The sequence below is a fragment of the Bombus affinis genome, chromosome 4 (assembly GCF_024516045.1).
Source record: "Bombus affinis isolate iyBomAffi1 chromosome 4, iyBomAffi1.2, whole genome shotgun sequence".
Classification (NCBI taxonomy): domain Eukaryota; kingdom Metazoa; phylum Arthropoda; class Insecta; order Hymenoptera; family Apidae; genus Bombus; species Bombus affinis.
Window position 1 is genome coordinate 4,663,303 of NC_066347.1, and position 14,895 is coordinate 4,678,197.

General features: G+C 38.4%; 1 protein-coding gene across 1 annotated transcript in view; it reads right to left on the bottom strand.

Annotated features, from left to right (window-relative positions):
• Positions 1 to 14,895, bottom strand: part of LOC126915739 (protein groucho-like) — an 82,174-nt gene that overhangs the window by 1,681 nt on the left and 65,598 nt on the right. Inside the window, exons 9-12 of the mRNA XM_050720699.1 lie at positions 8,426 to 8,569; positions 5,828 to 6,375; positions 2,430 to 2,705; positions 65 to 668 (exon numbers count right to left, since the gene is read on the bottom strand). Of these exons, the coding sequence (XP_050576656.1) occupies positions 65 to 668; positions 2,430 to 2,705; positions 5,828 to 6,375; positions 8,426 to 8,569 (1,572 nt within the window). The remainder of the gene's footprint in view (positions 1 to 64; positions 669 to 2,429; positions 2,706 to 5,827; positions 6,376 to 8,425; positions 8,570 to 14,895) is intronic.

Below are 14,895 nucleotides of genomic sequence, written 5' to 3' on the forward strand. Positions count from 1 at the left end.
AACAAAAAATTAAATGAAACTACACTATCCGTTGAATATTCTACTAAATCGCAAAAAAGCCTACCTGGAATATCGATGCTCCGTAAGGCGTGCGCCACGCGTTTAGCAGATTATCCTTGCCAGTGGAGACGAACCACTTGCCGCACGATGCGAATCTCAACGACAATACACAAGACTCGTGCAGGTGTAGCTGATATTTGTCCGGATTGGAGGCGTGCAGCACCTCGACATTTGAATTCTCCATTCCAACGGCCAACCATTCTCCCGTGGGACAGTAGCCGAGAGAGAATATCTGCGAGGTGAAGTCGTGTTGCTTGAGCTGTCTGCCTTCTCGAAGATCCCACGAGCGAACCGTGTTGTCCAATCCACCGGTCCACAATTTCGAGCCATCGGCGGAAATGTCGATGCAGGACGCTCCATCCGTGTGACCTTGGAACTGTCTGACCAGAGTCTGATTCTGAAGATCCCAGACGGCGATGCTGCCGTCGCTGCAGCAGCTGAAGCAGACCTTCGAATCCGGCGAGATCGCCAAAGCGTAACAGGCGGGGGCGGCAGAGATTAACTCGGCCTTGATCCTTGGTGTTGGACTCGCCAGATCCCAGATACTCAGCCGACTAGCTTCACCGCCAACTATCAGCGTTCTGCCATCCGGTAGCAATTTCACTGACCTGGATATAATATACGTACGTTTCGTTATATCGTAGGTTTGGTTCTAAGTTTTGGGAAGTTTGTTTCGCGCTTGTCTACGCTTGTTTGGTTTGGGGAAGATATCGAGGAACGTGTTATTCGTTGATTTCTACAAGATTGTACCTTCTCTTTTTTTTTTTTTTTGGTACAAGTATTTCGTTAAATTTAGGATTTATATCGAGCGAACGATTGTCCTACTGTATGTGTTTATATCTTCACCGACAACGCTGAAACCTTCTAAACTTTTAATCCCTTTACTCAAAATTAGTCTTTAAATACTGTGCGTCACATGGTAAGGCAACTTTGTCAAAATATGGCAACCAGACTCACCGTCGCCAACAAGCCGAAAATCACTTTACAACGAGTTCATTCGCACAAGTGTGAAAATCCGCGCGATTCGATCGATCGACAAAGCAAATCCAGTCGAATATTCCGTATAAATAAAACGTTATGTGACTGCAATTCATTCTGGAGATGAGGCGACGCGTCGCGAATTCCGCCCGTTTCGCTCGGTTTGACAGGATTTTAAAAGTGGTAATCATTTTTACGCGGTGGACCGTGTCGAAATCGGGCGGACTGCAGCGGCCGTGATTAGCAACTGTGACCGATGGATCATAAAGTACCTTTTAATGCAGAAGAGGAGCGACGAAGGGGGGATGAGGTAGAGCATGCATTACCGGACGAAATGTATTAAATTTGCCGGTGGCTCGGGCGTACGTTCAAAAAACGCGGCCGGGCTTCAATTACCGGCAGCGTATCGCGAACATTAACAGTCATATACGAGCGCGATATTATACATGCGGCCATATTCCAACGTTAAAACGTGCATCCAGCGCGAAATGTATCGTGAAAACGTCGCGCTGTCCCGTTTGTTCTATGCAAACCCGACACTTCGCCGCGATTTTTCGACGTTCCGTGCAACGAATACATCGAATCTCATTATGTCGATGTTTCGTTCGCTCCTGGCCATCTTTTCCCCTCGCTCCCCTCTTGTACGCCGTTCCGATTGATTCGTTTGATTCTGTGCTGATTGCCGGCCTGCTTTTACGAAATAAAACGGTGTGGCTTGCATAATTTCGTTCGTGTTATTGTAAGAGCGTTTCCCAGGTGTTTGATCAAATTAATTCGCATCGCTGGTAGAATCTCGCAATTGTTTTATTAAAAAGAAATTGCTTCATTACGTTTTATATAGATGTTTATTGCGTTGTTTGCGTGTGTGCTTCGCGTGATTTTTAAATGGATTCGAAGAATATCTTCTGCAGTGCGATTAATAATATATAAATGATAGAATACGTAAAGAATAGAACGTCATAACCGAGTCTGATATTGAATGTAATTAAATTCCAGGTAAAAATATGCAGAAAGACGTGTATGTAACTAAATTACTTGTCGTTAATTCATAATGTATGAAAACGAAGGGTATAATAGAATTTGAATATCAAGTAGTCACGTTAGAATATCCAATTCAATTAAGCAAGAACACCTATGATCGGTGGTGCTGAATTATTGACATTTCTATATTTACCTGACCAGCGAAGTAGTAAGTATCGTTCTGTTCGTTACATAAAAGTTCTCATTTCAACAAACGCAACGTCATACTTTTCATAGTTCTAACATTAGAATGTTACATACGCGGAAAACATTTCTCCTTCTCTTAATATTAATTGTCAGCATAGGAGATAGGGACGATAAAATAATTGAAAAGTGTAGAAGAAATCTAAAAATTTCAGAGAACCACTCACCTGATATAGTTGTCAGGTTGTAGACAATCGAGCTGGGAGACCGACTTGGTGCTTCCTGTACCGCCCTGGCCAATGTCCCAGACCTTGACGCATCCCTTGCCGCCAGTATACACATATTTGGTCGGATTCGAGATCGTGACAGCACACACGACCTCCCCATGGCTGAGGGTATTAATTTGCCGCGCATGACGTGGTATCCCTTGTCCGCTGAGCGCATCCGGTGGGAAGGGCACCGGCTGCATCTGGCCCTCGCTCGACACGTGGAAGCTGTACGCGCTGAAACATCCAGAAAAATGCGACTCGTGCGGTGAACACGCGTCTGTCAACCATCCATTCGCTGTTCCGCTCGCTGACACGTTCGACGCGACCCGCGCCCGGGCAACGATCGTTCAACGAAATTGGAGAAGTTAATCGAGAGACGGGATTTTGCCTGATTTTGGTCATCAGACTGACTTTCTTTTTTACTTCTTTTTTTTTCTTTTTTTTTTTTTGGTGCTGTCGCTCTCTGGTTTTGGGAAACTGGTACGTGGATTTGAACTACGGGCGCTAACACGAGCGGAACGATTGGGAAGGGATGACTTTTTTCGTAGGAATAGCGCGTAATATTTTGTAGAATTTAATGGAACGACTGAGGAATTTAGTTAACACTGCACGGGCAAACTGAGTGAGAGTGTAATTTGGATGTGACAAAGGGCGTGAAATTGGGGGAAAATGGTTTTTTTTTTCTCCATAGGAAGGTTTTATAGAATTTAATAGGTCGGTTGAGAAATTCGATTAATTAACATCGAATAGGCAAAGTGGTCTCTTTACGTGCAAACCTAGCCTTCTTATTTTTTCAGGCTTTCAACAAAATTTAGAAAAATTCTCCAACGCTGATCAACGTTTATATTTCGTTATACAATAGTTTGTTAAATCGAGTGTTTGAATTTTTTTCGGTAGCAATAAAAATTCTCTTGTAAGAATTTCTGACCTTGACTTTGCCTATGGAGGATTAATTAACGACTTGTTTAATAAAATTAGGATGTAGTTTTAGGATATTCTTATGGCATTTTTAGACTACGAAAGAGGCTGATCCTTTCAGTATTTCTCATAATGAAATATTTCGAAAATAGAGGATTTATAGGAAGAAGAAAGGACACCGAAAAATATCGCCTTTCTCGTGTTCATCTACGTATCTTATCCGCCTAAAGTGCATTAATGCGTTCCATAAATAGGATGTGTACACACTAATTGCACAGAAATCTCGCATTCCATCAATCTTTATCTTGAGCATTAATCATACTGCACTGGCATCTGCATTTTAAAATAAAAATATCGATAACGCGTCGTATTTTAACCGTCCGTGGCTACAATAAACAATAGCATTGGTGAATCTTCGTAGCAAACAAAGCCGTAGATAACGAGCCCCGGGTGGCAAGCAGACCGAATATCAAACAACGTTAACAAAAACCGTATTATATGGATGTTCGATTTTTCATTAAAAAATATAAAGCGTATATTTTTATTGCTTACCAAGAATCGTTAGTATCGTTCCATACAATTTTTTTTTTTTTTACAAAAAGAGAAATGGGAAATCGTAAATGGAAAATTGTATATTGGAAAGTTCCACTTTCTACGTAGGTAATTTCGAATGGTTTATTGATTGAGAGATTATTATCGTCACGACGAGTAATTGTGTCAAATACATATTCCCCCTTAATAATCCTCGATTTAAGGCTTCAGAACATTTAATCCAATTATCTTATCGCGGAACGTTCTGTCGAATTTTTATAATCTGCTTCGGAAAGCAAACAGCTTCGTGTCGCTCAGCCTTCGCCTATTCCAGATTCGTTTTCGAAACTGCTTATGTACCTTACATCATCGTGTATCGTTAAATTTACCACTATCTCGTGGTATTAGCTATAAGATAAACGCGACACATTGTTATTCGTTTCATACTTTTATCGGTTTAAATAATGAGATTTGACTTTAGACGATCTGGTCTAAATACGCTGTTGGAAATAATTAAAAGGATTTTTCTGTTATTTTGATCTTTCTACCGACCACTATCAATTTGATTCTACCTTTTTATAAATAATCGTCGTAAAATTAATCTTTATCACAGTATCGTACGTAGTACGAATTAATCTACGAAGCTTAGAAGACTTTTTCGTATGATCCATGTAATATTACAGAATCTTTCGATAGAATCTTCCATAGCGTGAATAATGGTGCGTGGATTAGGTTACGAGTATTTTTTATTACAATTTAAATACGATTGAGTTGTAGTAGGAAAAAGGATATTGTATATATATAAAATTTGAAGTTATTTGAAAAATATATCACGCATGATACGTTATAAAATATTTATGGAAACATTGGTTGACAAAACGCGCAGTTGGTATTGGGGAAAAAACATTAAATGGTCAGGTGCTCGGGTGTTAAGAACTGAATGCATTGTTGCAGGAAAATGTTTTGAAAAGTATGAGCTACGTGTGGAATAAAAGAGAAACAATTTTCATGATTCATTTTTTATATTTCAAAAATATCATCTTTCGAAAACACCGACGAAATATTTCTAAGCGTGTAATTATTTACATTAATTAGTGCATATTACGTTCTATGTAAAAATTAATATTAAAGATTGGCGAGAATTTAATTGGTCGCAAATATTGGCATTGACAATTCCGACATTAGTTCTCAGCCAGTGTCTACTAATTCTGAGAACTAACTTAAAGTAGAACTCCATTTATCCGAACTTGTTGAGAGATAAAAAACAGTTCATGTAAGTAGAGTTCGTACAATAAGAGTTTACCAATTCTTCTCGCTACTTACTATTTTTCATTTACATAATAGTAGTTCACGTTCAGATCGGTCATCATTCAATCGTCAGGAATTCAGACAATCCAGCGCTGACTAAAATTTCGTTTCAATAAATAGTATTCAGATCAATGGAATTCTACTGTACTAAAAAAAACTAACAACGTTCACCAACTTAACCCTTTCGCTGCTACTGTCTTTAATTAATTGCGAAAAATCTATCGCAAACATAACGTTGCTCGTAACAAACACGCTTCTGACTTTGAAAAAAGAAATGCTTGATCAACGAGAAAATTAATAATCACAGATAGAACAAGTCATTCTAGCAGCGAGTGCGTTAAATTTACGAACTTCGCGATTAGACGGCGGATTTTTATCCGATATTCGTCCTTCATAGAAAATGAATACAATATGCATACGATATGCAAAAGTATGTAAAACGTTGGAAATACGTTATTCGTTTTAATATCTAACAGACAAGACCAATTTTCCTTTAACTTAAAATTTCTTTAATCGTATTCATGAAAATAGAAATTTGCATAAGAATCCGCAATCTGCTCACGATAATAGGAATATAGAAACTGCATATGTCTACTTACGGTTTGCCTCCGGGTACTCCAACGGATCCCATGGGAGCTCTCATGGCAACATGGGGATCGTAGAGCTGTTGAAGCGAAGGTGGTGCTCTAGGCGCCACGTAGCCGTTATAACCACCCATCATGTCGACATGAGGATGCTGTCCAGCTGGTGCCAGATGGTGAGGCGGTGGGCCGGGAGCGTAGTGTGGCGGATACGCGCTTGGTACACCGGGAGGCGGTGGTCCCTGAAGTAGCTTCGCCGATCCCGATGGTTTCAAACTGCCACCGATCGCCGAGCCCGAGGTCGGTGTCAAAGGCTTCGAGATCGGTGTCGTTGGTTTCTCTCGTTCCTCCATTTTCTTGGCCGACGGTGTACTCGCATTGCTGCTCGTTCCACTTCTTGGTGAATGTGGCGGTACATCTTTCTTTGTCTGAACTCCGGTACCTATCGGTGTTACTTTGTCCAAACCATTCTCCCGAGGTGACGTAGTACCGTTTACAACCGGACTCGTTGGTCCCTCGCTGGCATCGTCCACCACCAGGTCCTGATCGCTTTTCTCGCCGTCACTCTGCAGAGATGCCATGGTCGATAAGTTATTTTGCCATTCGTTACGTTCACACACGTGGCTAGGTACAGTTAAAAGTTACACAGGGTGTTCAAAAATATGCGTTGAAGACTTTAAGTGTGTTTATACTATAGCGCATTCTTTGCTCTTCTGAATCAAAAATATCGACACTGGTCCTGCGATCGATCCTTTCCACGTAAAATCAATTTTTATCATTTACGAATGTTCCAGTTTCTTCGTTGAATGTAAACAAACGGATTGAGCTCAATCTCTGTGTTTACGTTCAATGAAGAAACTCACTCACAGCATTGTCGTTCATCGAATATTCGTAAATAATAAAAATCGGTTTTGCGTCGAAAGGATCGATCGTAGGATTTATGTTGATTGGACACTCTTTGCTGCTCTTGCTGAGCGATATAAAGTCTCGTACCTTTTTTTTAACACCTTGTACATATTATCAGCCAAGTTCTTAACTGTTCTAACTTCGTTTTTCAAGGAAATGTAATTAATCAATTCATATAAAAAATACGGATTCGTGATAATACGATGAAAATTCTACTTAGAGTGCGACAAATATTCGTTTCTTTCAAATCCTAACTCCACACTGTAGTATCAAACTTCATAAACTTTAAACTTAGTTTCCTCAGTTTGCAAAAAGTAACGGAGATAGAAAGGTTAAGAACTGAAACGATGATCGATGACCTATAGAGTGTTGTAGAAATGAGATTAAAATTTAGTATGGCAAAGGGTGAAGTTTCTCGCTAGTTAAGTCAAAGGCAGTATTGATAGTTCTTACGCATTTTCATTTTACATGTGTATACGTACATAGTTGTTTTTACCCTAACACAGAGCTAAGATCGAGTCCAATTTAAACACGATACGTATCATATCAATTGAAAAATATGGTCGATACAAAATTTGATATAACATCGAAAGGATAAACTTTCAAGGCCTGTACCTATCGATACGATATTTTTTATTCCTCTTGTTGAATGCTATAAACTCGTAATATATTAAATTGTTTCTATAATACCTTACTGCATATAATGGTATTATATATAAATTTACTCAAATTCGTTAAAATATATTCTTACGACGTTTAGAATCTTTCAGAAGATCCTCAAAATATAATTTGCTGATTTTCTAAAGTCGTTCGAACGTAATTTGTGACGTCTGAATGATTCATGCTATCCGGGGAATTTAAGATGACGCGATTTTTCGTTTTATCGAAAGACTCGCTGAAAGTTTGTTGTTCACGCTGAAGTGTGTTTGAGCTTGCACGGTTTGTATCTAAGTTACATATTGGCGGAGTTAATCGGTGTTATCTTGTTTGAAGTTTCAATCACGGTTCAACGTTTCCTTCGTGCCCTATTAGCATTGGAATTATAACGGTACCTGATGCCAATTTCATCAATGTCGCTAATTAATTCGTAGCCTTATAATCATTTGATAAATGAATCAATCAAAAGCAGATACTTGATCGATTATCGCGATAGATAAGAAATCTCGAACGTTTATCATCAATGTCTGCAATGGAAAGCATTGTATATACAGTCACAAGTTTTCATTCATACACAATCAACGTCATGATGCAAAAACAGAATATTCAAACACATATTTTATCTTAAATAATTTATTCGTCAGATAAATATAAATAATATATAGGAATCATGATTCTGATTTTGTCCGTTTAGTAGCATTTCATTTTTCTTGTTTATATACATTTTCCCGGTTGAAAATTATATCGATCGTACGTATAACGTGATTTATCAAAATTTCGAGGAAAGATCTTAACAAAACGATTAATATTAACTGCTTTATTTGAACATGTAGAAGTAATCTACAGTTTCAACAAATCTTTTTGATGTACGCTTTATCCTATGTATATCTTTCATTTCTCGACCCCATTTCTCACTCCGACTCCATTTCCCTGAGAATCACAATTTTCTAAAGAAACACCAGCAAAACTGGGTCGAAAATGAAGCGAGAATGGTCGCGAGATTACGAAGACCAACAAGCTTAGCAAGAACAATAATACAATGCAAACACTTACATGACCGATGTCCTTGTCCTGCTCCTTCTTCATCTTCTTGATGTGCATGGGATGGTCATGGTGATTCTGAGAATGATGGGAATGATGCGTTTCCTGCGGTGTGCGTGGACGACTGTATTTATCACCGGGCGATATCGAGCTCCTCTGTAACGTGACGAAAATTACGGCTCTCGTGACGCGTACTCACTACTCACGCTCGTTTCAAATAACGCGCTATAAAATGACGCGAGAGATCGTCACTGATAATCGCGTTTCGATCGTATCTCTTGAATTCGAGGAAAAAGAAGAAAAAAGAAAAGGAAAGGAAAGGAATACGTTTCCAAGTGACGTTTCGATCATAGACAATTTTTACACGTTATGTGCATCGTACAAATACATTTTTATATCACATTATCGCTTTAAATTTGACACGATTGCCATGAATGCGTTGAGAAAATTTCAAACTAATTTGAAAATGTACGTAAAAGCTACAAGATATTTAGTGCAAATAGACTCAATTCGAAGAGATTATAAAAGCGTTTAAACATATTGAATAACTTATCTCAAAAATTAGTATAATTAGCGTAACTAGTTGTCTTAGATATATAAGTGTTAGTCCCGGAAGTTTTATAAGGAAATAATCTGTTCTAATAGAATAAAATGGATCATACATAATTCAATAAAATTCTATAAAACAAAGAACGTTTTGCATCCATTATTTCCTTATAAAACGAAGGAGTTTTTGGGACAACCTAATATTAAATATGTATGGTCCCACTGAATATCGAGGCTCATTAACATAACGCACGTTTGTTTCTTTAAATACTTTTATCATCTCTGCGAAATATACAGGGTCCGACCGTATAACGTGTAAAAACAGACACGAAGTGATCTCCATGTGGAAAAATAAGAAAAAGATGTAGAATAAAATTTGTGCATTCTCGGTTTAATTTTCCAGAGAATCAAGTTTGAAAGTTTATCAAGTATATCTATATTCATATTATTCATATTATTCATATTATTCATATAGATATATATCAAGTATCATCTATATTTGCATTAAATATTTTCTGACTTCCATGTAGATTTTCAAGTACGTTTGAAACTTTTATCACTATAATAACGATAATCCTATCTCGTTACGGTGTCCATGAAATGTTAAAATTATTCTATATAAAACACATAATATACTTATAGAATATTTATATAACATGATATTATATATTATTTCATTACATAATGTTACATATTATATAACGTTCAAACACTTACAGCTACTATGTGTCACAAGATTCGATACTTCGAGCAACTACATATTATGAGATCGATTTAATGCATAGGAATGATGTTGGAGATGACGACAATGAACGAAGAGATACGGTTTTCTATCCGAGCAGAAGTATACGTTTACAGAGCCGTTAATCTCTGGTTAAATAACAGACAACCGGCATAGACTGAAACAACGGATTACCCACGTGTTTCCTGCGGTTCGATCAACGTGACAAAACCGTAATTACCCGCGTCGACGGTTATTATCAATTGTCACGCGACCGTTCGCGATAATCGATTTCGACTTTCCACCCGTGACAGCCGAACGACGAGCTTCGATACGTAGATTTCGGGAGGGAGGAGGGCAGTTTACGTTACGGTGAATAAAATCTCTATATCCGCGAGACGGAATTGCGTTCGAGAGATTCTCGGTGATTTTGATATGCGCAATATAATTTAACGATATTTCAACGGGATGGTATAACACGTTCTGCGTGTTTTTCTACCGTGGAAAATAGATCCCTCGATGTTTTTTACATACAAATTTGCGATACTTATCTGCGAATTTGTAATTATACTCGATAACTTCGAAAGTCGTTACAATTTCGATAACAACATAAAAAATGCAAAGAAGCTAATGTTATGAAAATAAGCCGTTATACGTTCATTCGTAATTTAAAGTTAGAGGAAAAAAAAAGAAGAAAAGCACGTGTCTTCACAAACGTTACAGGAGTTCTTAACTGTCCGCTAAAAACTCGTTTAATTATTCGCTTGCAAATGGAATGCTTTGTTATATTAACAATCCGTAACTAAAAGAATCAAGACTAATTCACTGGAACTTAAACAAACAGATCCATGTATGTACTTAAACAAACTTCTGTCTGGCCCGGTTACCATTCGAAATTTCTACATGTCGAACGAACGGTGGTAACTGAAAACCAAGTGCAAACCGCCGAACCTTCGCCCCCAATTCTCCCTAACAATCACCGTTCCAACGTAACAAAACTTCATCCTGTCTAATTCCCGTCCAGCCAATTTTCTCACACGTAACCTTCGAATTCATTCCCACAGAAATGCCGTTGGCGGCACGCGACGCGTCCACATTATATTCCGCATAGCCGTCCAGTTTGTAACGAAGCTTAATAGAATTCGAGGCTGGCCATGAACACGCTAAAATCCATGGAAAAGGGGAAAGCACGGCTGGGAGACGGGCCATGAATAGCACACGCGCGGCTCCAAACAGAATTAAAAGAAGCACGATACCGCGATACAGGCAGAAGGAAGGCAGAGGTACAATAAAAAAAAAAACAGACAAAAAAGGGAAGATAAAGGGGGGAGAAAAAAGGGAACGAAGGGTAAAAAATGGAAGACGATGGTTTGGGAAGAGGTTGATAATGATTATAGAGTCGGCGCGATGGAAGAGAGAATAGGACGAGGAGACACACACGAGGGAGCGCGCAGCAAGGACGAAAGAACCAGAGAAAACTGCCCGAGGATGGGTCGAATAAGGAGAGAGGAAAATAGAATGGCGAGAGGCAGAATGAGAGGGCGTCGATGGGCGTTTCGCGGTCCCGCGATGATTACAGGCTCGGCAAACCTATAATACACGCTGCTATCTCCCCTTTCCCTCTCCTTCTTTATGGGTGCTCTGCTCTTTCCATTATTTTTCTTGTTTCTCTCTCTCTTTCTCCTTCCCTTGCTTCTTTCTTTTTCCTTTCTTCGACGCGTCCCTCTCTATTCATCTTGACTCCTTCTTCTTCTTCTTCTTCTACTACCTCTGCACGTTCCATGGGGTCTGGTTCGGGACCATTCTCGCAAGAAGAAGGATCGTTACTTGCATTTTCTACGGGCGAACCGTGCCTCTTCCTTCCCTACGGCTACGACTTCGGAAAGAAAAGTTTCTGCACCGAAGAAAGAGAAAGAGAAAGAAAGATTGTGGGCCGACCCCCGGCACGCGGACTTTATCCCCTAAGCTCGATACAATCGAGAACTAGTATTCGTCTGTAATTACTTTTGTAACTTTAATGCTATTCCTTCTCGAACGGTCGGGTATATCTTTCTCCTCTCGTTCCCGAGCGCGGATTCGTTCCGTTTCTCGCTCGATTTACACCGACCGGTCCCTCTTTGTTTCGTGCCTTCGCAACGAATAGCCAGTTTCGTAAGACAAATATAATAGCCTCTTCTGCTATTGTATCCTGCATTTTGACTTTATGCTATCGGTTAAGACTGGAGTAATCAGGTTCTAATGTATCTAAATATTCCAAGTATGTAATAATAATGATTATAAATTACTAAATAAAATTATAAATATGAAAGTGTATATATAAATATGTATAGGTATAAAAAGTATGTTACAAAAGTTGTAGACATAAAAGTATAAAGATAGATACATTATGATGAAAGCAATATTGATATGTGTACTCGGTAGGAGCCAACATTGATTTTACAGAATGCTTCTAAGTATTATAATTTGAAAAAAGATGAAGGAACTGGCAGGAGTTGGTTATCACTGATGCTAATAGACGAGTTACTTTTTTTTCAATGGCTCTCAGAAAAGTGCGATTTCACTTGTGCAAATGCATGTTGAAAGTGTAGAGTACAACGTATTACAAGTAATGTACAAGTTCAAATGCATTTGAATACGCCTGTACTGTTTGCTAATTTTATTCAGAATCATTTATTTGTTGTCTTACTTGAAAGAACATGGAAGAACATCAATGTCTTATTGCTACACTAAACTCGAAGTTCTCGCGTCAAGTACTAAAGTGTTGGGTGATATTTGCGTATGTAATTCGACACAGTTTCGCGTACGTAAGAGCGATACTTCTAGAACTCTGCGCGTTAAGGAAATATGTAGATAAACTTCAATTCTGTGATACAGTTCCCTTACTATTAGAGTATATTCCGTTCCCTACGGTTTTACGAAACAAGCTGTTTTTACCAACTTGATTATTCAAAAAAATGGAATAATTAGAAGGCCTGAAACCGAAACCTCGACGAGAAGTTTTTCATCTAAAATCTTTCCATTTCACGATCGTTTGCGAATAACGTTTTTTGCACCGTGTTCAGTGACAAACAAGGAGAATAGGAAAGGAAACATCGCTCTAACCTTTTCCATTTCGAAATAAAACCCTCGATGTAAAACAGTTGTATGCTACAAAAATACATTGAAATTACCAACTCTGTTGCAAAATGTTTCAAAGCGTAGCGTACCACGTAACCACCAACTAACCTACTAATATTCTTCTCTAACCATTTCCGTTCGGAAAGAATTTTTCTAAAAGTAAATACGATAGAACCGGAAAGCTCGGAAAGCTGAAAAATTTCCTTGGTCCGCGTTGGTTGAAACTGCAGTCCAACGAACCAAAACGCGGGAACGAGTGAAGTCGAAAGGCAAAGAGCACACGCTCTTTTCTTAGTAGCCGCGGTTAGGTATTTTTCATGCAGGCCTCTTTCCCGTCCGCCACTTTATACCACTCGCGCGTTCGTCGAAAACATAATTGCGCGTACAGTGGGTGCTCGTGAGCGAAGTACGTCGAAGCACTCGTTGTACCCTTCACGCGCACGGAAAGTTACACGCGTGTAATGTAGCTGTAATACACGGTAGAAGGAGAGGAAATCAGAGAGAGAGAGAGAGAGATTGAGGAGGTCACGTTGCGAGTGCTCGTACGTCGAGTACGTTGTAGGTGCGTATACATGCCGCGTGTTCATGCTGCAACCCCGAGATTAGAAATATGTAGTTGTCTCGAGTGCATCATTTACGTCATCGAAGAAAATTCCGTAAAGTGGGACTCCGTTTATCTAGACTTTATTTATTGGAACGAAGTTTTGCGTTTAACACCGTCGCAGATAACATTACTACCTACGGCTAACATTGTTTGAAGCTTCGGAGAAACGAAATGAAATTTTAGTTAACACATTGACTGCCACGCCGAAATCATTTGTTTCGCTCAGGACGCCATGGGAGTATTTTTATTATTCAAAGTGTATAACGACAGAATAATAATAAATTGATGATGTAAGACAACATTCTTCCCAATGGACCGTTTATCTTATTGGTGGTTACAGATGACCACTGTGGCGCCTTGCTAACAGTTGATAGCGACATATTATAACAAGGCTTCAAGGTTTATTTCAACAAACCATTCGCATTCGTTGTTTCGTCATGAGCAAAACGTCCATAATATATTGTCGAAACGTGTAGAAGATATTAGTAAACAGTATTTGCTCATTCTATATATAATAGTAAGGTATGTGCGCACTTCTAACTTCAATTATATGATTATAAAGCAACATTTACGATTATTTTCCAAGCTGTGTTTATAATAATATTCGTAGATTACCCCTCAAAGATGTGGATGCAAACACAGTGCACAGTTAGATGCAAGATTTGTTCTCATCTTTTTTTATCGATGTTCTGATAAAAATGTTTAATTGTTCAATGGGGCACTTTTTATTTCAAAGTATCTTCTATTTATCGGTTATATTCAAAATGCCCTAACTGTCAATTTTCATACAATTTTTACAATTGTAAGAAGAAGAAAAAATTGTAAGTTCAAGCGCTCCGGTCACCAATGACCACCGTGGCGTCACAGAAGGAACCATGACCGGTCATATATGACCAACGTGGCAGTCAAAGTGTTAATGGCACGATTAAATGGATTTTTGTCAATCGAATCTATTTATGTGAACGTGAACTAGTATTATGTGGATAAAATAAAGTAGTTAGTGAGGAAAATTGAAAAACTCTTATCGTATAAACTACTTGTCTTGCAACGGATCTAGATGTATCGATAAATTTCAAATATTTTAACGTGGCTTGAGAAATTAAAAAATGTCAGGGAGGATATTAAAAATTGAAATATTATATTATATTAGTAACGGTATAAGAACAGTTGCAAAACGTCATATACGATATGTACAGGTTTCGTAGAAGCCAATAAACACCATTAGCGATGACTGAACTTCGTTCTTATTGTTTTGTATTATCTTTCTATATCAGATTTGATTCACCTTCTTGAGAGATACAATTGTCTACGAAAGATTAAGTAAAACACGCTCCTTGAGATAAAATGCGTCAGAGAGAAACGATTGTTTCTTCAATAATATTATTAAACATTCAAGAAGCCAAGAAGTAACAATCGTTTGCTAAATATCAAATTCTTTATTACGTCTTTACTTTTTCAAACATTGTTACACCTCTTTTCGTAGGAACCTTAGTT